The 23,162-nt window shown below is 41.2% G+C and overlaps 1 protein-coding gene across 1 annotated transcript; it reads left to right on the top strand.

The window, feature by feature from the left end:
- The first annotated feature begins 3,851 nt into the window (after window positions 1–3,851).
- On the top strand, window positions 3,852–22,458 carry adgrg4a (adhesion G protein-coupled receptor G4a). The gene is made up of 25 exons (XM_056242366.1): window positions 3,852–3,875; window positions 4,109–4,194; window positions 4,425–5,039; window positions 5,127–5,224; window positions 6,505–6,563; window positions 13,566–13,614; window positions 13,738–13,769; window positions 13,889–14,040; window positions 14,811–14,896; window positions 14,967–15,031; window positions 15,118–15,266; window positions 15,421–15,547; window positions 16,199–16,305; window positions 16,400–16,604; window positions 17,166–17,331; window positions 18,917–19,066; window positions 19,261–19,380; window positions 19,672–19,717; window positions 19,836–19,939; window positions 20,244–20,365; window positions 20,435–20,703; window positions 20,818–20,917; window positions 21,374–21,654; window positions 21,887–21,988; window positions 22,275–22,458. The coding sequence occupies exons 2-25, from the start codon at window positions 4,122–4,124 to the stop codon at window positions 22,436–22,438; spliced, it is 3,441 nt and encodes a 1,146-aa protein (XP_056098341.1). The 5' UTR covers window positions 3,852–3,875; window positions 4,109–4,121; the 3' UTR covers window positions 22,439–22,458.
- The last annotated feature ends 704 nt before the right edge of the window (window positions 22,459–23,162 follow it).

Raw genomic sequence — 23,162 nt, 5'->3', positions numbered from 1 at the left:
TTGAATTGAATTAAATTTTCATAAAATAAGGAAGGAAAAAGCCCACTGAACCAAACCTTGATATAAACTTGACTTTCCCCCTCTTTTTTAGATTTTAGATATTATTAATAGGCTATTAGGATATTATAATTATAATTTGACATAGCCTACTGTATTAATCATTTGCAGTTGCTAAAAAATAACATATTTTGCAAGTTGCTCTGGATTAGAAACGAGGTCTAATTTATTTGTTTGACATTTTTTTCTAAGAAACGCCCTCATGTGGTGTTTCAGAATAAAGACCTGCATGCTCTATAGCACAGAATGTAAGTTAATTACCCACATAAAATCAGCCACTGCTTGCGCCAATAGGTATCAGTAGGAACGTTAAAAAATACCTTCTAAACTGTTTAGTAAGTAATACAATGGTCAAATATACAGAGGCGGACAGAGTACAGAGCTTTGTTACTTGAGTAAAAGTACAGATACCCCTTGCTAAATTTTACTCAAGTACAAGTAAAAGTACTACATTCAGATGTCTACTTAAGTAAAAGTACTAAAGTACTTGTTTTTAAAAGTACTTGAGTATCAAGAGTACAAGAGTAAATTTTCTAAATATTGCATTACTAATCTACTGCCACAGTGTTTACATTTATGCACAGAAACGTCCTACATGGAGTTATGAAAAATGTTAATGTTAATACCTTGGAGAATGTAAAAGGAATTGAAAGTAAAATCAAGTCATTTTCATCTTTTTACCATGTTGCTTTATTTAATTTAATTAAAAATTTGGGGGGTCCCATCTTTAAATGCGGGGACAACACACACACACCACATGTAAGGGTGGCGCTGCCAATAAAGCACCTAAAAGCTGTCACAAAGAACCGGCAAAAGGAATGATTATGAATATGTAAAATATAGCAAGGAGATATTTTAATTGTTTATTAATAAACACTTGTTAATAAACTAGTGTTTTCTTTGTCAGTGTCGGCTAGATGAAGTTGACGATGCTGACTCGCGATCTTCAGTAGTGAACGCGCCAGAGAGAAATGCACATTTCATACGGATTACATAAGCAGAGAGCAGTCTGTAGTCTGTTTTCTTTCGTTTTGAATTTTTCTGTTTAAAAGTAGACATGTCTGTGAGAGGCAAGTAGGCTACTATACACTGAGTTTCGGTTCATTTATGAGACGAGATCCAGTTCACGTGCCGGCGCCTCCATTTCTTATCTATCGTCTGCTATTTACTTCTTATTTATTAAACCCAGGCAATTGGTTGATGAAACATTGATTAAAATTAAGATACAATTAATGCAAACCGAAATTCAGGTTAAAGAAAGGTTTTGTGTTTTCTGTTTGATGTCTCTGTGAAAGTTTTAAAGCATTTTTTATGCCGCTTTCAGAGCGCTCACGTCCGTAACGGAGAACACGTCCATAACATAGTTTTTTCCTCATAAATGCAAACCCGAAAAATAAAATAAAACAAAACAAACAAACAAAATTAATATTTTATGTACTGTGGAGACTGAGCGCCAACCCTTCTTCATTCGCTGGGTAGTAGCCTACTTTGGTTTGCGCAGTGTAATTCACACAATCAGTAAAATATTTTGCCTCCTGAAGTTTTTTTTTTAAGAAATCAGAAATCCCTCGTGGGTACGCCACTGCCACATTTGAACCTGACTGTGTTAAACACACCACATACTCAAGAACATCAAACCAAATGCTTGGCTTACATTAATGTGTAATATAAAATCTGACCATGGAGTTAACTTTGGCGGAAAGCTGAAGGTGATTGCTGATAGGCTGTCCCAATCAGTGGCGCCTGCACAATCCAATCACGTTTGAGAGGGAAACAAAAAAATTGAGGGTTTCCGAGATTTTTTTTTTTTTTTTTACTTTTTTTTTTTTTTACTCGGGTACTCACGTTTATGGATAGAAATGTATTGGAGTAAAGAGTACAATATTTGCCTCTCAAATGTACTTGAGTAAAGTCATGAGTACTCCCCAAAAATGATACTCGAGTAAAGTACAGATCCTTCAAAATTGTACTTAAGTACTGTACTCAAGTAAATGTACTCCGTTACTGTCCGGCTCTGCAAATATACAAATTATAATCACCATTTTTTAGTTGTTTGATAATAATTCTAAAAAAAAATGATAGGCCTATTGATTATAAAATAGGTTCCACGTGGTTAACTTTCATACACTCTAAGAAATGCTAAAAAAATGCTGGGTTTGGTTGTTTCAAGCCATGTTTGGATCAAATATAGAAAAACCAAACCATTGGGTATAAAAATTAAATTAAATAATAATAAAAAATGTTTTAACCAATGGTTGGTTTCATCAACATTTGACCCAAACATGGGTTCAAACAACCCAGCATTTTTTAGAGTGAATGTACATCACAATGGCATACACATTTTATTTGGAACTAAATAAAAGGATTTATAAAATATTCACAAAATATGTACAGTATACAAATGAATAAATGCAAATATCTGTCCAAATGAGAATTATGTAATTGAGCTCAGAGAATGATGTCATGATTCTGCCTATAGTGTCCTTGATTTTCCCTGGTCGTAAGGCAGGATCATGACGGAATCATGTTTTGTGTATAAGCGCATGGCCAATTGTTTGGACCATGTGCTTGTGTTGTCTCGTTAGGTTACTCCGCCACCTTGTTACCCTCGTCTTGTCATTATTGTCTAGTCAGTTTCACCTGTCCTCGTCATTAGTGTTCCCCTATTTTATCCCTTGTGTTTGCTGTCCTGTGTCGGTTGATTGTTTCTCATAGTGTGATTGATTTCTACCTGTGTGTTAAACTTACCTGTGAGTATGTGAGAGTTTTGTCTGGAGAATTACTGATCCTGTTTTTGTAGTTAGTTTATGGTCTAGTTTGTCAGTCCTAGTCTGGTCTAGTCTTGTCATTTCTTTTGCTGTTCATGTTTTGCCCCCTCGTGGGTTTTGTTTTCTCTGTTTTCTGTCTATAATAAACTTTGTGTCACTGCATCCTGTCTGCGCCTGGGTTCAGCTTCCACCGTCATAACAAATAGGTTGCAGATAGACAGCCACTATAAAATCTAATTAAATTTGTTTTGTTTGAGCTATCTGGAAGAACTGATTCTGATCTGAACACCTAAGGAGGAACATCACCTGAAGTGTTTGCTTAAGATCTAAAACAACTTCCTGTTAAGATGGTAGACACATTCTGCCCACATACATATTATGAACTGTTTGTGTAATGAAAACATGAACAGTTCCTTATATGCGCTGTTTTATTTATTTATGACATTAACATTATTTCATTTCCAAAATACAGCATAAATCAATTGTTAAATATGTTGTGGATATTTCAGTGATTAACCCTCACAGCTTCAATCACATGTTCTGTTTTTACTATCATTACGGTATTACAGAACAAACTGACACAAATGCATTATACGCCCACCACTGACCCTATCAGAAACATTCTTCCCATTTAGCAAGAGTCAGAATTTCAGCACACAACTTGCACTATTAATCTTTAACTATAAATGAGGTGTGTCTTCTCCCACATTCATGAGTGATAATCGTAAACAGAGTCTCAAAACAAGCAAACATCACAATCAAAATAAGCATGCTGGGTCTCAGTTATGTGAAGATTTATAAAACGAAAGGGTTAAACTAACTGGTTCATCATAAGATTAACTGGTTCCGGAAACTGTTCCTTATTGACCCATGTACGGATTCTTTTATGTTTATTACTCTCTTTATGATTAATAAATAACTTATCAACAAGAGATTGGGCGTGGATTTTGTCTCCTGAGGAGAGGTCCTGCGCTGGATATATTTAGAGGACAAAAATACCCTCATTACACTTTTTTTTCTTTTTCCATTCTAGAGACATGTCATAACACAGTAAGTACCTACTGTAACTCATGATTAAAAGAAGATAGTTATAAAAGTAAAATGTGTATTTTTTTTATCTTATAAGTTATATAAAATGACAACTTAATAAGATTTGCTCTTTGACTCTTTAATGTTTCTTAAACATAGAGTTTTATACTTTAAATCCTTTTTTGAAAGTTTTTTTTTAAGTGAGGACACTGTAGAAATGAATATTTTCTCTCTCTCTCTTATCGTGCATACAGATATACAGATATCATGCAAACATTTAAGAAATTCCTACCTGTGATTATTTACATATGGATTTTGGGCTCCTCTCTCATATGTTCAGGTATGATATTTCACATTATCAAAAATCGTCCTTGCATTATGTAAATATTTTTTTCTCCTCTATTCCTTGAAAAAAATGGACTTTTGTGAAGTTTTTATATTGCTAAAGAGGATATCATTTGTTGATTATGAATGTACACTACAAACTTAGGATATATAGTTTACTCAAGTTCTTATAAGAACTTGTAGGCTAACTGAAAATAGATACTTAATCTGTATTGTATCTTTTAGGCACGAGCCTATGGGGGAACAAGATGGCCTTTACAACCCGATCCTGTGTTTGGCAGCTGAATAATAATGTTATCATCCCACCTTTAGAGGAACTGAGTGTTTGTGTCAACCTCATGAAAAAGATTATTACTTCTGAATGGACTGCTTTTGACTACAAAGGTCCAGGGCAACAGCACATGGAGCTTGGCTTGGCTGGAGATGGGGGAAATTTAAAAGCTTACCTTTTTGGGGAAGAATGGATAGTTGCATATGACCTTCCAAAAGACAAGTGGCACACAGTTTGTCTGACATGGTCGAGTCACACTAGGCTTTTCCAAATGATCGTTAATAAAGCCATATTCGAAATTCATTTGAATGAAACGTCACCCAGGTTCCTTGCCGCAAATGGTACCCTGACTTTGGGGGTGTCACACAGTTTTGTTGGAGGTGCTATTGATTTTGAGACCGGGAAAAACTTCCTTGGAGATATGTCCTTGTTCCGAATGTGGGGAGTGCAGTTGAGTCCACTGCAGCTGGATGCATGCAAATGTGTAGATGGGAACATTATGACTTGGAGAACGCAGGACTGGGATTATCTGAAGTGCCCACCAATAAAGGATGACAGCTTGAAGTGTGGTGAGAAACTGCTAGAAAAACTTGTTATATGATGTTATGAGTTACTGAAATTGCACTCTAATGAACTGTATCTTTAAAACATTTCAGAATCGTCAAAATATAAAATTCAAATGAACACAACTATTACGCAAAACACCAATAATGGCAACACTGAGAATGAAATCCAGGAGATAGTTCTACACTGGGTAAGATTATATCTGCATATATATAATGTTATAATATATATAATTCACATTTACACTTGCATAGCATTTATATATAGCCTACTGAATTTATTTACACACACACATTTCTAATTATGGGTAAATATTTGTATGAACATAAAATCATTTATACTAAACTGATAAGCTGAAAGAATTTCACATATTTGAGGAACAGACCCTGAGCATCTTTCTCCTGGTGTTTTTTCAGTAAAAAGGTCTCTTTAGTGTCCCAAGTTATTGTAACTGTGACGTTAACTGTCTACCGCCTGTAAACTGTTGGTGTATTAAGGACTGTTCCATAGATGCAGATGCATTTATTGTTTATGGTCCATTGAAAAAGATGACAAACATGTTTAAACCCTTTCCACTTAAAAGATCTGTAAAACTTATTTGGAAGTAAAGTGATAGTTTAAAATTTAAACAAAAAAAATTATGTCATTAATTACTCACCCTCATGTCGTTCCAACCCCGTAAAACATTCGTTTATCTTCGAAACACAAATGAAGATCTTTTTAATGAAATCTGCGAGCTTTCTGTCTCTCCATTGACAGCATATGCAACTACCACTTTCAAGCCCAAGAAAATTAGCAAAGACATCATTAAAGTAATTAATCCACGTGACTCAAATTTTTAAACTCAATTTTATGAAGCAACACAAGGTCTTTGTTTGCGCAAAAAAAAAACAATTTACCAGTTTATTTACAAAAAAAATCTCCAATGCGTGTAAATTTGAGGTTAAACCTTTATTTTAATGTTCTCTTTACATTTCTGTCACGAGCACAAAAGAGGATTCAGTAGCGAGTGTGAAAAATAATCATTTATTTTGAAGAGTGCCGACAAGAGGAAGGTAAGAGTCAGGTGAAGCATGTGCAGATGAAGTCACTATTGGCAACAGTGTCCTCCAAGATGACTCCAGCTGACGAACAATCCAGAGACAGGAACAGAAAAATCCACAGGAGACGCAGCACAAGACCAGGGAGACTCGAACACAGCAGGGTAACACCACTGTCTATGGGTAACACCGAACGATCTGACAACACAAAGACGGATAGCACAGGCATTAAATAGCAGGGCTAATGAGCCTCAGAGTGGCGTTTATTAGCTCACCAGCAGCATAGCAATCAACAGACACAGGCACACACACACACACTGAGAGAATGAGTCAGTGAAATCCATGAACCGTGACAATTTCACTTAATTTTTACATTTATTTTTTGCTGTGTTTATATTAAGATGTTTGTATATTTGTATTATTATTTCAGCTTAAGCACATTTTCCCTCAGAAAATATCAGTGCATTCTGTGTTCCTGTCAAACGTAAGGTAATTGTTCCTTTTTTTTTAAAACACACTAAATCAGAGGTTCTCTTACGAGAGGTTCTCTCGTATTGCGTAAGCTAGCTTACGCTGCGGGAAAGATTCATCTTTGCTGAGATATTGAAGCCAAAAAATTATTTCATAATTTTGTATCCATACACAACGCAGTTCCTCTGCGGCAGACCTAGAGCGGGCTAGCTAGCAGCTCATTGGTTCGCTCAGAGAGAACTGCTTAAGCCTATGGGAGAGCGGGGCTGAACCCGCTTCCAATGAGAGGCGCCCGCGCGCTCATTGCGTCATGACCCGCCAGAATGGGCGTGGCCATGGTGTATATAAGGCGCTCTCCCAGGCTTATATGTTGATTCATTTCATCTTCAGCAAGCTGCACGCTTCTGCTGTTCCTGAGAAAAGCCATCGCCGTCGAAGAAGGCATCCTCTAGCGAGCTCAAGGACCCTGAAGAAGCCGGCCGTCTTCGCCACCTTCAGCCGCCCAGCAAGCTAGGCCATCCGACGATTGTATCCTTTCTCTATTTCTAAAAGAGCCGAGCGTCTTTTTAAAGATGTCTCGTTTTTCCTGCGGCTCTTGCCGCGCTCGTCTCGAGGACGGAGACCGCCATGTCATCTGCGCTCTCTGCTTGGGACTCGAGCATGCAGAACTCGCCCTCGCTGATGGAGGATGCGACCTCTGTGAAAGCCTGCCGTTATCGTCCCTGCGGGCACGACTTCTGGCAGTGAAAACCGCTCCCGCGCCGCCTATTCTCTCGCCGCGTAAAAAGAAACGCCGCTCTCAAAGGCCGCCGGAGCCCCCAGCGGAAACATGCGGGCCGCCGCCGCCGCCTCCCGCTTCCCGCTCTCCCTCCCCGCCCCTGCCGGACATTCAGTTGCCGCCGAGTGGCCGCTCTGTTGTTTCCGATGACGCCTCGGAGGAGAAGGACTCCTGTTCACTGCTCGCTTCTGACAGTGAAGACTGGTCATCTCTCGGATCCGCGAGAGAGTCGACGGGGACCCGCGCCGGGATAGAAGAGGAGCTGATGCGCTCCTCTCACAGGCCGTCGAACGCCTCGGTCTCGAGTGGTCTCCTCCACCCGAGCAGGCCCCGAACCGAATGGACGGTAGCTTTTTTCATCGGCGCTCGACCCCCGCGTGCACCCGGGCCGCTCCATTCCTGCCTGAACTTCACGCAGAGCTGACAAAATCCTGGAATGCACCGCTCTCGGCTAGAAATCGCTCCGATGTATCCGCCTCGCTGCGCTCGGTGGACGGAGCCGCCGAGAAAGGCTATGCAGCCATGCCGCCCGTCGAGGACTTGGTCGCCACACACCTCTGCCCGCCCTCCGCTAGATGGCGTTCTTCACCCACGCTTCCTTCGAAGGCTTGCAGAGCGACCTCGAGCTTTCATGCTCGCGCTTACGCCGCCGCCGGTCAGGCCGCCGCTGCGCTTCACTCTATGTCTGTCCTCCAAGTGTTACAGAGCGATATTCTCCGTGAATGGGCCGAAGGCGGTAGAAAACCCCCCCCCGCCGTCACGGATTTGAGAAGTGCTACGGATCTCGCCCTTCGCGCCACTAAAGCCGCCGCACAAGCTCTGGGGAAATGCATGGCCAGCCTTTGTGTTGCTGAGAGACACTTATGGCTCACGCTCGCCGACATGGGAGATTCTGAGCGCGCCGCGTTTCTCAACGCGCCCCTCTCCCCGACGGGCCTGTTTGGATCTGCCGTCACGGGAATTGTCGATCGCTTTTCTGAAGTACAGAAAGCTTCTCAGGCGATGAACTTGTTTCTACCCCGCCGCGCTAGCTCTTCAGCGGGCCGCTCTCACGAGCCCTCCGCCAGAGCCCCATCACAGCGCCCCCCTCCGCAGACTCAAACAACTCAGCGCAGTCAGAGCGGCCGCCCTCGCCCTCGCCCTCGCTCTCGCTCTGACAGCCGCCGCAGACCGCCGCCCCCCCGTGGCCCGCGACCCAAGATCACGCTGAAGCCTGATCATCAGAAGTCTGCCTAACAATGTCAAGAAAACGACGGTGCTCTCCCGCCGCGGCCGGACCGCCGTCAAAGCTTCGCCCTCTGCCAGTCCCCGTTATTTCGCCGACTGCTGTAGTGTTGACCGCCACAAACAAGCCGGTGTCCCAGCCCGCTTGCGAGCGACAAAAAGCCGTTTTTACGGCTACCCAGAGAAATCTCAAAAAGAGAAATTTTGCCAGTTGTGTAGAAAATGTGCCCACAATCATGTCTTCACCCATACACACAAGCATAACATATCCCGTGTCTCTATCAGAGCCCCATCACATGAAACGGGCACAGCCCGCTCTAATATCAGAGAACATAAACACGCCCACGAGCTCGTGCACGTGTCCCCTCTCTGCTCGCTCTGTGTCACGGCCCATAGACTCCTCTCTGAGTGCAAATCCCGTTGCCACACACATTCAAAGCGCGCCCACACACTGTGTCCAGCCCGCTATGTGCAGCAATCAGGGCAATACAGCCATTCGGCCACTAGCCGCATGCTCCAAAGCGTGGGAAGCCATTCCAGGCATTTCCCCGTGGGTGTTAAGCATTATAAAGAACGGCTACCTGCTACAGTTTCGCCGCCGCCCGCCTCGTGCGCGCGCGCAGCTCGAATCTTCTGTCAGCCCGCTGGCCGCCGGCACGCTCCGCTCAGAAATTGCGACGCTGTTGCAAAAGGGCGCGATAGAGAGAGTCCCGCCATCTATGACCGAGTCGGGGTTTTACGGCCGTTATTTTCTGGTTCCCAAGAAAGACGGCGGCCTCAGACCGATCTTAGATCTCAGGTCTTTGAACAAAGCGCTCATGAAGAGACCGTTCAAGATGCTCACTACCAGGAAACTCCTCGCGCAGGTGCGCCAAGGGGACTGGTTCATATCTCTAGACCTGAAAGACGCCTATTTTCAGATCCAGATAAATCCCCGTCACAGGCCATTCTTACGTTTCGCCTTCGAGGGTCTTGTTTATCAATACGCCGTTCTCCCGTTCGGCTTATCTCTGGCGCCCCGTACATTCACGAAGTGCATGGATACGGCGCTCGCCCCCCTGCGAAGCCAGGGGCTGCGCATTCTGAATTATCTGGACGACTGGCTGATTTTGGCCCAATCACAGACGGAGCTTCTGTCGCACCGCGCAGTTCTCCTCGACCATTTGGAAACGCTGGGCCTCTCTGTCAACTGGACAAAGAGCTCCCTTCATCCCAGTCAATCGATTTCCTTCCTAGGAATAGATTTGGACTCGGTCACGATGACGGCTCGCCTGTCTACACAGCGCGCGCGCAGTGTTCAGCGTCTAGCCGCCTCGTTCCAGATGGGCACCCGCAGGCCTCTGAAAACTTTTCAGAGGATGCTGGGTTACATGGCCTCAGCCTCCGCTGTACTTCAGCTGGGCCTTCTGCACATGCGCCCGCTTCAGTTCTGGTTGAACAGCCGTGTACCCCACCGCGCGTGGAACACGGGTCGCCAGCTGATCAGGGTTACGCAAACGTGTCTCACGGCGCTGCAGCCATGGACAGTAGCAGAATGGTTTCGTCTAGGCGTCACGATGGGGACCTTTTCCTGCCGAAAAGTCATCTCGACAGATGCATCCAACACGGGTTGGGGTGCAGTCTGCGAGGGCTCACCGGCCTTCGGCCACTGGTCGATTCAGGAAAGCCCATTACATATAAACTGTCTGGAAATGCTGGCGGTCGAGAACGCGCTCTCGCACTTTCTCCCGCGCATCCAGGGACACCACGTCCTGATCCGTTCGGACAATATGGCCGTGGTCTCCTATCTCAACCGTCAGGGCGGTGTCAGATCCAGAAATCTCTGTCGACTGACGCACCGCATTCTAGTTTGGTCTCAGAGCCGCCTGCTCTCGCTCAGAGCGACGCACGTGCCGGGCCATCTGAACGACGGTCCAGACATACTGTCCAGGAACCTCATCTCCACAGGAGAATGGTCCCTGAACTCACAGACGGTCCAGTTACTGTGGCGACTATTCGGCAGAGCAGAAGTAGACCTCTTCGCGTCAGAAGAGAACGCTCACTGCCCAATATATTTCTCGAAGAGCGAGGACGCGCTAGCCCAGGAATGGCCTCGCCGCCCGCTCTATGCATTCCCTCCGATCGCTCTGTTACCACAGGTAATTCAGAGGATCAGGGACACACGCCACTCGGTGCTCCTCATAGCCCCGCGTTGGGAGAGTCAGAATTGGGTTCCGGAGCTCACGCAGCTGTCACAGACAGCCCCGTGGCCCATCCCAGTCAGAGCAGATCTCCTCTCTCAAGCTCGCGGCACGATCTGGCACCCCCATCCACAGCGCTGGGCGCTGCATGCATGGGTGATCAACGACTATTCGTTGATTTGCCAGAGGGAGTAAGAAACACTGTCATACAGGCTAGAGCACCTTCCACGAGAAGGCTCTATGCGTCTAAATGGTCTGTGTTCTCAAAATGGTGCACCGACAAACAGCTGGACCCACGGTCGTGCGAGGTGCCGTCTTTGCTTGTTTTCCTTCAAGAGATGCTGGACAAGGGCAGGTCCCCCTCCACTCTCAAGGTTTATGTGGCAGCCGTCGCGGCGTTCGCGGAACCCCGACGCGCTCAGTCATTGGGCAAAGACGAGTTAGTCATCCGCTTCCTCAGGGGAGCTAAGAGGATGAACCCTCCGCGGCCCCCGTCGGTTCCGGTTTGGGATCTTTCTATAGTCCTTGAAGCTATGAAAGCACCCCCGTTCGAACCGCTCGAGTCTGTGGATCTGAAATACCTCTCGCTCAAAACCGTTTTCCTGACGGCTCTGTCCTCAGTTAAACGCGTTGGGGATCTTCACGCGCTCTCATCCAGCGCCGCGTGTCTTGAGTTTGGACCGAATGATTCGATTGTCATTCTCAAACCTAGGCATGGCTATGTCCCGAAGGCGATTGGTACCCCGTTCAGGACTCAGATTATCTCCCTATCGGCTCTGCCTTCATCCGATAGTGAGCGCGATGCCAATCTCCTTTGTCCGGTGCGGGCTCTGAGATTGTACACTACGCGCGCTGCCGCGTTCAGACGCGCTGAGCAGCTTTTCGTGTCGTTTGGGGGGCGCACCAAGGGTCTGGCCGCCTCAAAACAGACACTGTCTAGATGGATAGTGGACGCTATCGCCTCTGCTTACGCATCTAAATGCCTGCCCTGCCCTCTGGGCATCAGGGCGCACTCCACTAGAGGCATGGCCTCATCGTGGGCATGGTCCTGTGGAATTTCCATTCATGACATTTGTGTGGCCGCGGGATGGGCCTCCCCGTCCACTTTTGTCAGGTTTTATAACTTGGAAGTTCCCGCCTTGCAGGCAAAATTACTAGCTGTCTGACGAACAGCTCTCTAAGAAGCTGCATTTCTGGAGGTCCCTCACAACCGGTTCGCCCCTTGTGCTCTCCTGTAATGCTTATACACTTCATGTGCCCGCTCTGCTGGCCCCATACATGCTTATGTGTACACTTCATGAGCCCGCTCTGCGGCCTCTTTGTACATTCACTCCACGTTAAGAAATTCCCCCGGTATATCCCTGGGTTTTTCATGAGTGGATTCGTAGCGCGCACGGCGTTGGCCAGGTGTTCCCGCAGCGTAAGCTAGCTTACGCAATACGAGAGAACCTCTCGTAAGAGAACGAATCGGTTACCTAACGTAACCTCGGTTCTCTCTAGAAGAGGGAACGAGTATTGCGTTCCCGGCCGTGCTTGCGCTACTAGCGTTTCGCTTCACGCTGAAATAAATCAACATATAAGCCTGGGAGAGCGCCTTATATACACCATGGCCACGCCCATTCTGGCGGGTCATGACGCAATGAGCGCGCGGGCGCCTCTCATTGGAAGCGGGTTCAGCCCCGCTCTCCCATAGGCTTAAGCAGTTCTCTCTGAGCGAACCAATGAGCTGCTAGCTAGCCCGCTCTAGGTCTGCCGCAGAGGAACTGCGTTGTGTATGGATACAAAATTATGAAATAATTTTTTGGCTTCAATATCTCAGCAAAGATGAATCTTTCCCGCAGCGTAAGCTAGCTTACGCAATACTCGTTCCCTCTTCTAGAGAGAACCGAGGTTACGTTAGGTAACCGATTCGTTTTCAACCCTGCTCCTGTAGCCTGTTGCATAAAACTGGTTTAACAAACTCAGAGTTTCAGTGTTGGTTTAAAGTTGACAAAACCACACAAATCCAACCTGGTTTATAGATCAGGTTCATCGGGCTCACAACGCTCGATATTAAACGTTATGTCAATTCATCACGGTTTGATCATAAGTTTGTCTGAAGCACGTGCACCTGAAAGTGTGACATGTGCAGCGAACAGCCAATCATATGGGACATGGAGAGCATGATAAACAGCATGTATGCCGGTAAACAGAGCATCAGTTTGATTGACTAGACGGCGCAAGATATCATGAATTTGTATTTGCAATGCAGCAATAAGGAAACACTGCTGCTGCAGTGAAAATTTGTGAAGGTATTTATATATATATATATATATATATATATATTTAATGTGGAGCAAGAGGTACAGGGTGAGTGGGTTTATTGCATCAGATATGTCACCTTTCCACAGCTGATTGGTCCAGTTTTGGTTTGGGATCTCAAAACCAGAATAAGACCTGCTCCAGAACAGGTAAGGCGTGTATAAAACCCACTCAAAAACAATCCTCCTTCTTGATCCCAAAAACTCAACTCAGTTTGCTCAAACTAAATGCAAACTTACCTGGCTAAAAAACTAAACCAGCTTTGTGCAACAGCCTCTAGAGACCCACACCTTTGATTAGGGTTGCAGCTAAACTCTGCAGGAGAAGGGTTGAAGACCTCTGAACTAACTAACTACATAAAACATTTGTTCTAGTTGCATTCGTTTGTTAAAGTAAGCATATGATATTATCCATGTCATTTTTATTTCAAGTGGCAAATTATTTTTTATTATATATTTTTTCATTTAACTGCACAGTTACATAGACTTTATGTCTAAGAAAGGTGCTATATTTTTCCTCATCTGTGCTCCAATTTAGCAATCAAACAGGAGCTGGTTTAACTGGACAAAATAAGGGGAAAATTCAGGTACAATGTTTTTATAACTGATTATTAAGTGGACATATATATAATTTATTTCTTAATGTTATAACATTATGTCTTTTGCTTAAATGTGTTATAAATGTTACATTACGTTATGCTTTTTTGCAGCGTAATGGAAAGCCACAAATCAAGACACAATGGTAAAGGAAATCCTCATATACCTGCAATAGCTTAATGTGTGTCACAGAAATTCAGTAAAATAGGAAGCTTATGCTTTGTGTATGAGTCAAATCATCTAATGACTCTATTGTGGTCTTAGGTTTGATTGTGTGGTGTTTGTGAGAGTGATACCTGGAGCTGATGTGAGTGAAACAGTGTCTAAGATACAGACGTTGTTAATAACCACCTATAACTACAGCAAAAACGTCTTCCTGATAACAAATCCAGATTCTATAAACATCTTTTCAGTAGGTATGTAGTTATGTGTGATGGGAGGGGAGGGGATCGATCAAATTCAGTCGATAAAAACTGTTTCAAATTTTACAGCTGTCTTACCAAATGTGACTTTGAATCCTGCTGTGACCACTGCTGCATCAGTCTTGTCTCAAACCACAAAGAGTCCCGGCAGTACAAATATTACCACATCAGGTTTGTGCCATCCAGAGCTTCATAACTCAACTGAAGTAAATGCTTTTATCAATGCAGAAGCATAATGCACCTTGACTTTATCAAAAGGTACAAAAGGATCACATTCCCTTTTAAGACCTCACATGTAAAATATTCTGTTCTTCAGTAACTAGCACATCATTACGGACACTGGCCATGGACAATATCTGCTCAACCACTTCAAGATTAACTTCGTACAGGGGTGAGTTAAACAATAATAGAAAATATTGTTTGTATGGTCTGTACATTGTGTATATTACTCTCACAGAACCTGTATTCAAATATGTTTTACATAGTGGTCACTTTTTGGCTTTCTGGATGAGATGGTTTCTGAGCAAATTTCCCTGTGTCTTATACTTTTCATTCTTTGTTCTGCACAACAACATTGACAAAATGGTGCAAATATATTGAATTAATTATCATTATTTTATGTTTATTTTAAAGGATTGATATATATATATATATATATTAATAATTTATCATTTAAGTATTAAATGTGATCGAACTGTTAAAAATGTTTTGCAGTATATGTTGTTCTAGGAAATCATTGAATTGATTCACTAATGTTTCATCAGATTTTGGAGACATTTTTTATAAAGTCTATCTCAACCTAACAATGAGTGGCAGTATCACAAACCCTAAACACACTATACAGCAATGGGTAAGTAAAGACGCATATTATAAAAAGTCCATTTAGAGCAGACTTTTGTATTTGATGTACTTCTCTTCAGCTTCAGGAAACACTGGGAAAATGCCAAATGGACGTTTTGAATCTTGTTCTAAAAGGAGCACCTAAGTAAGTGTCCCAACACTAAACATATGGAACACTCAAATGCAGATTAAATAGATGCTGTATCATTAATCAAATGAAATCTTTGTCAGGTACATCACTACTTTTCAGGTTCAGATATCGGCACCTGTGAATGTCACGTCGACAGAGAGGCTGATTTTTGAACTCTTAACAAAAGGATACACCAATGCTACCATCAATATCAGTGTCCCAACTGGAGAAGTCAAAGTCAATCATATAGGTCTGATTTTGGTCTTTTACTGGTGACTAAGCATAAAATGAAGAAGACAAATGTTGAATATTACAAGGAAAAAAAATACAAATCACTGTTGTATATGTCTAATGGAGTTAAAATATATGTGCTGTTTCTCAGTGCAAGCTGTTTATTGTTACAGATCCCGGTTTCTGTCCAGAGGAGATCATGCTTACGGTGTATGGTATATACATGTGGCCCAGCATGACTGCTCAAAGCCAATATGACATGGGGTGTGAACGAGGGAATGAAAGTGCTACAAGGTTTTGGTAAGTACTACACATTGTGCAGCATTTGATACTGATGTAAACAACACAGGTTGATTTAGTTATTTCAGAAATGCATTTTTTTCTTGTCTTAATATATCAGCATCAATCATTTAAACTTTTGATGTATTTAAAAAATTAGATCTCCAGTTTGTTTTATGGAAGTTATAATTTCCATTATCAAATCTCCATTGCGTATACTTTAAAGTGAAATGCTTTGTTTCTATAGAAACAGCCCTGAAAAAACATTCAGATAACACTAATTTGCCATCTGTTTATGTTTCCGTCATTTAGCACACAACCTATACACACAATCCTGTGCGGCTTTACTGATTAATATATCTTATCTTTTTCTTGTGGAAAGCAATATCCTATAATTGAATAATTAGCTTCGCTCCTGACAATGCAAATATTAACTCTTAAACTGACCAGGATAGCAATAACTCCAGTCACCATTACATACAATTTATGTTTTTACAGAGCTTTAGAAAAAGTCTCTGACTTCTGTTTATAAGAGTACAAGAAAAAAGCTGAACTTAATCGTTTCAGGTCTAAAACCCTGTTCATAATATTTCCCTCATTTGCATGGTAAAGTCAGGAGAATGCCTTTTTAAACGGCTGAATGAGAATGACATCTCTTCCCATTTTATTCAGTAAATTAAACGGGACAACTGATAGAGCAGTTTGGGATCCCCCAGACATGAGCAAGTGTATAAGGACGGTAGATTTTGATGATTTGGAAAATATCACAGTTACAGTTGGTAAGTTATCAATATGGGTTTTTATTTGGGTTTTATTTGTCAGAGAAGACAAAAGCACACTTAAATCGACCACTTTAATGGCATCTGTCCCCAGACAACTCAGCAGACATTGTGAACATGATTGAGGATCTGTTAAGGGAACAAACCGGTCTGAATGATGCTCAGATGGACATTGTGCTTGAAAAGCTGTCTAAGGTCACTGAGGTTGGAACCTTGACCACAGACCTGTCCAGCAGCATTACTAACATTGTTTCAGATATCTGTTTGATCACAACTAATCCCACCCAAGTCACTAACAAGTAAGTATTCAAGCAGGCATTTTGTAGTATGATACAGTTGGTTTTGATTGGGGGTAATTAGCTCAAAATTGAATTTTTCTGTCATTATTTACACACCCTCATGTGGTTCCAAACCTGTAGGCCTAGATTTTCATTTGTGGATACAAAATTTTAAAATAAAAATATAATGCCCTAGTTGCTATAATATGGCTTTAGAAGACACCAGAATATTTAGCGAAAGAGTTGTATGGACTATTTTGAATCGATAATGACTTTTTGTCTGTTTGGAGCATGACAGCCCATGGTCACCATCCACTTTCATTGTATAGAAGAATAAACATTTAGCTAAACTTCACATTTTGGGTTCCACAGAAAGAACTCATTTGGGTTTGAAACAATATGAGGATGGGTAAATGATGACAGAATATTTATTTTTGCATGAATACCCCTTTAACTATTTAGATAACACATTTTAATACCCCAATTGTTATTGGGCTGTAGATGTAGATATATATATGTCCCAGTATCTTATTTTCCTGCTGTCTTCACTCCATTGTGGCTCTCTGTCTTGGTGTGTGGTAGAGTTCTTTCTATTACAGACCTTATGGGAGACAGGACGGTTTTCACGGGAGATGCTCATAACATGACAGCACCTTCATTAGCACTGCAGCTGATCAACCCTGACACCTCTCAGTTCCATGGCCTCACATTTGAGGTGTCCTCCTTACAGAATGATAGCACCCCTGAGGTGAGAGACAAAGAGAGATTGTATCTAACACTGCATGAGACCAAGATCATTATGGAAACTTTAGTCTCTTAGCGAAAATAGAAGTGTGATATTAAAATATCACAGTACCTTTGCAAATGTGTTTTCACACTATTGTGACCACAAGGTTTCTGTGTCCTTGTGTGCGTTAATGGATCGTGTTATTCAAGTGGTTATGTTAGCACCATTCACATGTCAGGTGTGATATTAATCCTGACCACTGAATGACTTTTTACATCTAGTGAGATGTAAATGTATTCAGCCACCATTGTTGTATTAAAGCTTAAATTGGGATACGAAAGTATTTTAACACACTCAAAAAATTACATACAATTCTTTGAGTGTGTTCAAATACTTTCCTATCCCAATTTAATATGCAGAGACAACTATAAATAAGCCATACATTTTCTCAAAAAACTGTCATTGTGTCCAAACTCTGTTGACTACATGATCAAAGAATAGCAGAAGAAGCGTTTTTTTTTTTACCAAATTTGACTCACAGAGCTTGTTTTGTTGCAACTAGAGTTAATAAAAAAAAAAAGTTAAACTCTTTTAAATCTCCATGTCAATATATTGTTGTAGTATGTATAGACAAATATATTATGGATGTTTTTGGGTTGATTGATTTATGGTTAATCAACCTTTAGAAGCCTCAAGCAATCAGACTCTATCATATTCGTTCCCAATCGATACAAAACATCCCAAAGCGGACTGATCACAGCTCTTGTGGTCTGTGCACGATATGTGTAGTTACTTACATTTTTGGAGTTTTAGAGCTTGCTGGACAAAGTTTCTGTATTTTTAAAAATGTTTAGGAAGAACTAAATATAAAACGCACAATTAAAATGAATAATTAAGGAATATCACACCATTTTTTTCACATCAGCTGACAACATACAGCACAATGCACAACAGTTATATGCACAAGCAGTTAATGTTGAATAGACTTTACACTAGCTATATGTAATTTACTTTGAAAGTCACAAAATCAAAGCAAAATCAACCACGCACGCACATCCCCTATTACTAAACAAACCAGTATTTTCAACTAATCGGCTGAGTGAATAATTCAATGACTCATTCATAAAGACAGTCACTTGTTGCTGTAAAGCAGGGTGAACTAAAAAAACAAAGGGAGGGCTGGATCCAAATGCAAAAATAGTTTAATAACAAAATAAACATAAAACCAGGGAACAGATAACAGAATGAGCATCACCAAACATACATCCATGTAGGACAAGACCTGACAATGAACACATGAAACACAGGGGTTTAAATACAAAGGGGCAAACAAGCTTAACAAGTAAACAAGAAACACCTGGGGAAGACTAATCAACAGGGAAAACTACAAACACGGTCACATGACACAGGAATGAACACAGAAACAATGAGAAAGAGAACAGGGTAACACAAGATAGGAATCATGACAGATTCCGCCTACAGAACTGGGATAACAATGTAACTGTAGAAAGAAGGCAGGTATTTTCAGCCATCAATATTTATAAAAGTGTGCACTTGAATGACTTATTTTTCTTGCAGTAATGTTTTCTTCCCATCCTTTTTGTAGATATTTTATGATGAGAACTTTACAGAGCATCCAAACTCAGGAACTGTAGCTTTCATTTCCTTACCTCCGGCAATTGAAAGCTTTTTCCCAAACAATGAAGCCAGGCCTCGTGTTCAGTTCCATTTTTATGGCAAAGAAAATTTCTTTAAGGTAACATACATACACTCCTTGAACTGGTGGTCAGATTATGTATTTTCCTCATTTTCAGACGAAGAATAAACCACTTGAAGTCAGTTTAATGTAAATAACAGCATAACTATAGAATCGTATTCTATATTTATTATTTATTTATATGAAGCGGTTTTGTGAGAATCAGTACCTCTGATGGCAAATTTTTTATCTAGGACCCTGCAATCAACATGACGCTGAACTCTTATGTGGTGTCTGCCAGTGTAACCAATGCCACAGTGAGCAACCTTGAGCTCCCAGTGATGGTCACTCTCCGCCATCTCCAAACTAAAGAGGTCTGTGTGGATACAATCAACCAGCCACCACCAAATCAAACCACAAATCAACAGTTCAACATCATTATTGGCCAATTACGCAACTGTTTGAGAACACTTTAGTAAACAGTTAAAATAATATGCTACCGGTACCACTAAATGCATGATATCTTTTGTCAACAAATATCTTGATAAATATAGCTTCTATGGCAGCTGTAATTAACCCACTATGATAACCCCTTGACAATATCACAGATTTATAGTCTGATCATTAAAGTAATATTTCACCACACTGTCTTTTTTCCTCTATAGGACTGGGACAGTGTCAGGTGTGTCTACTGGGACTTCAACAAAAACAGTGAGCTTTGTGATACCCATTTTTTTAATTCAACATTTAGGACTATCTATATTAAGAGAGCTCTTCATTTTGGTCGATGTCCCCATGACAGTTCAATGGTTGTTTGAATGTCTCATAGATAAGAAAGGTGGATGGAACGATACAGGATGTGAGACAGTGAAGTCTAATGCCACTCATACGTCCTGTTCCTGTGATCACCTCACACATTTTGGAGTTCTTCTTGTGAGTTCAGTTTTGTGTGCCCAAGACATAGACAGTCAATTGAAGTATTTTTATAAAGTACACAAAGTTTTACATTTATATTTTTGGTTGTGTGAAAATAAATGTGCCTTAGCACAAGGTCCGTGAATTAAAACGGTCAGTTTATGTAGCAAATGCAATGTAATAATTAACAGTATAGCTTTTAAGAAAACATTTTGAAACTAAAGGTCAGTGTTCATTTATGGATGACAAACGATGGAGATGTGCACAACATTTGCATAATTCATGCAAAGATTTTGATTATTGTGACCATTTTGTCTTCCAGGATATCTCTAAAACTCCAATAAACCCGAAAGATGAAAGGATTCTGACTGTCATCTCATACCTGGGCTGTGGCATATCCTCCATCTTTCTTGGAGTCACACTGTTGACCTATTTGGCCTTTGAGTGAGTTCATAGACTCTTTTGCATTATGTGTTCAGCATCCTATGTCTTACATGTGTTTTCTTACCACAGGAAACTGAGGCGAGACTACCCTTCAAAAATCCTTATTAACCTCTCCGTGGCCTTGCTAGGGTTGAACATGTTGTTCCTGGTGAACTCCTGGTTTGCCTCTTTTAACAGCAATGCCTTCTGCATTACTGTAGCTGCCCTTCTACATTACTTCTTCCTGGCTACCTTTACTTGGATGGGACTGGGTGCAATCAACATGTATCTGGCCTTGGTTAAGGTCTTTAATTCATATGTGCCATCTTACATGCTCAAATTCTGTGCTCTTGGATGGGGTAAGACACACATTTTTGCATTTTTTCCTCTTATACTGTGGAGTATATAGCAATTGAATATAACAATTAAAAAACACTGTTTCTGCTTGTTAATTTTTAAACCTTTCTTTGCAGGTTTACCTCTGCTGGTTGTAAGTTTAGTGCTTGCCATTGATATAAATTCATATGGCGCTGGCCTCTCTAGAGCACTTCTCCAAGAAGACTACACTACATTGTAGGTGCCAAACAAGCAATCATTTATATTGGTGCCAAGAACAATAACCATAAAGCAACCTGATCTCACAAGAAGTTGGCTTTCAAAAAAATCTAAAATTTCTGATCGTACAAAAACTAATGAATGAGATAGTACAAAATAGTAAAGAGTAGTGTTAAAATAGTTAGAAATTGTCATGAGACTGTGTTGGAGGAACAATGTCGTTGGAATCACATTCACTGTTATGCTTGTCCAGCTAATGAATGAACGATAACAGTATTGAAAGCCAGTGTGACAGCCTTCCTAAAGCATGTGATTATATTCACAGAACAAAACTGAATGGCGCTCTTATTAAATATAAAGTTATCATCCGTCGATGTGCTCGCTAACATAGTTATCATTGGTTATTTTTTACAGTTTTCGTTCTTGGTGCAAAGAGGACTTTATGGTCATACTATCTCTTTTCATCCTTTTCAGCTGCTGGGTAAAGAATGACGTGACCTTTTATGTGACGGTGGTGTCGTTTGTGACCCTAATCATGGTCTGTAATATCTGCGTGTTTGCCGTGGTGCTGGTACAGATCCGTAAGATGCGGGTCAATAAGCCTGCCAGCAACAGAAAAGGGTTCCTGCATGACCTGCGAGTGGTGGCCAGCCTCACCTTCCTGCTGGGACTTACCTGGACGCTAGCCTTCGTCGCCTGGGGCCCAGCCAAAACACCCCTGCTGTACCTGTTCTCCCTCCTTAACAGTCTTCAAGGTAACAGCAAGGGCTGCTTATGCCTATGGAGAGAGAGTTAAAGCTAATGCATTCAAAGTATGTCTACTGTGCACATACAGTAGGTGCAGTGGTACTTGATTTATATTATAGGTTCATCAGGTAGATAAGCAAGAATGCATCATTGTAGAGCTTATCAAAAGATGATATGTTGTTTTTGGATTGTAATCTTCAAATGCAAAGGACAAGTGTTTTGTTTTTTGCTGTATTTCAGGTTTCTTTATCTTCCTGTTTTACTGTCTGATGAAAGACAACGTAAGGAAGCAGTGGAAGATACATCTCTGCTGTGGAAGATTCAGACAGACTGCATACTCAGGTTTGGCTCACATAAACAATAGTTAAACTTATACTTAACATAGTCAAGCAAGCTATACTATACCGAAGAGAAAGTAGTCTATTCTAAATTGTAATAATATTGTATAATTATTCTGTATTATACAAAACTTTATCAAACACCCAAATATAATAACAAAGAAGTAGTGTTCTAGATTCAAATTTACTTAAAAAGGAAACAGTGTCCCATCTACACCATTTACACACAACCATCAATTCGAATTCCTTGGAAAAACGAAAAAGAATAATGTAATTTTATTTTTAACCAGACTGGAGTGGTTCTGTGACACTGGGGGCCAAAGCGAAAGGTGGTCAACACGTCTCCTCACCATCCATGAAGTCTGAGACTACAAGTGAAAGGAAGATCTCTGATACCTCAAACTCGGGGGCCAGCCATGATGGTGTCTTCCTGACACGGGACAGAAAACATTAAAAAAAAGGGAAGATGATATGTGTATTCCATTTCTCTCTTTTTTTATGTTGAATGACGACTTTGGAAATTTTCTGCAGAAATTCATGAAAAACCTCATTTTTTAACTTCAATTAATTGTAATAATTTCATAATTAAATTGTTGGTTTCAATTATTATTTTTTATTTCTTCCAGAGAGATGAATTAATGAGGCCATGTGTTTAAACTGTTATGAGTGGTGTAATTCCAGTGAATAATATCTATACATTAGCCATCTGTAAAGTGACAGCACTTTTTTCGCCCAGAATTACTAGGTTAGTAATTTTGACACCAGCCAATCAGTATTAAAAAAAGAAAAATACTAGCAGTTCTTTTTCTGCCAGCTCTAAAACGTTTTAGTAAGAAATCAATTAAAATGTTTGTTCATAATACTAACTGGGTTTTGGTAAACATAACCATTATGTCTAAACTATTTTGCATTCACAATATTTGTTAAGATAAATTGTGACATTAATAATATAATGAGAAATAAAATGGTGGCACTTTTTATTACAGTCCTGTTTCGCATAGCCTACATAGGCTACTTATAGCAATTTCAGTAACTGGGTTATAATAACTAGGTACTAACCCTGAACCTAAACCTAACCTAGGTTGTAGTAGGCTACCTTATGTTACACTTTCTTGGGTACGTACTCTGTAAGTAGTACACATACTGTCATCTGTCAAATAAAGTGTAACCAATAAAAC

This window comes from Rhinichthys klamathensis, unplaced genomic scaffold (genome assembly GCF_029890125.1).
Source record: "Rhinichthys klamathensis goyatoka isolate OS25496 unplaced genomic scaffold, OSU_Roscu_1.1 h1tg000723l_1, whole genome shotgun sequence".
Lineage (NCBI taxonomy): Eukaryota > Metazoa > Chordata > Actinopteri > Cypriniformes > Leuciscidae > Rhinichthys > Rhinichthys klamathensis.
Note: the sequence above shows the minus strand (reverse complement) of the source record. Positions and strands in the feature narration are given on the sequence as shown.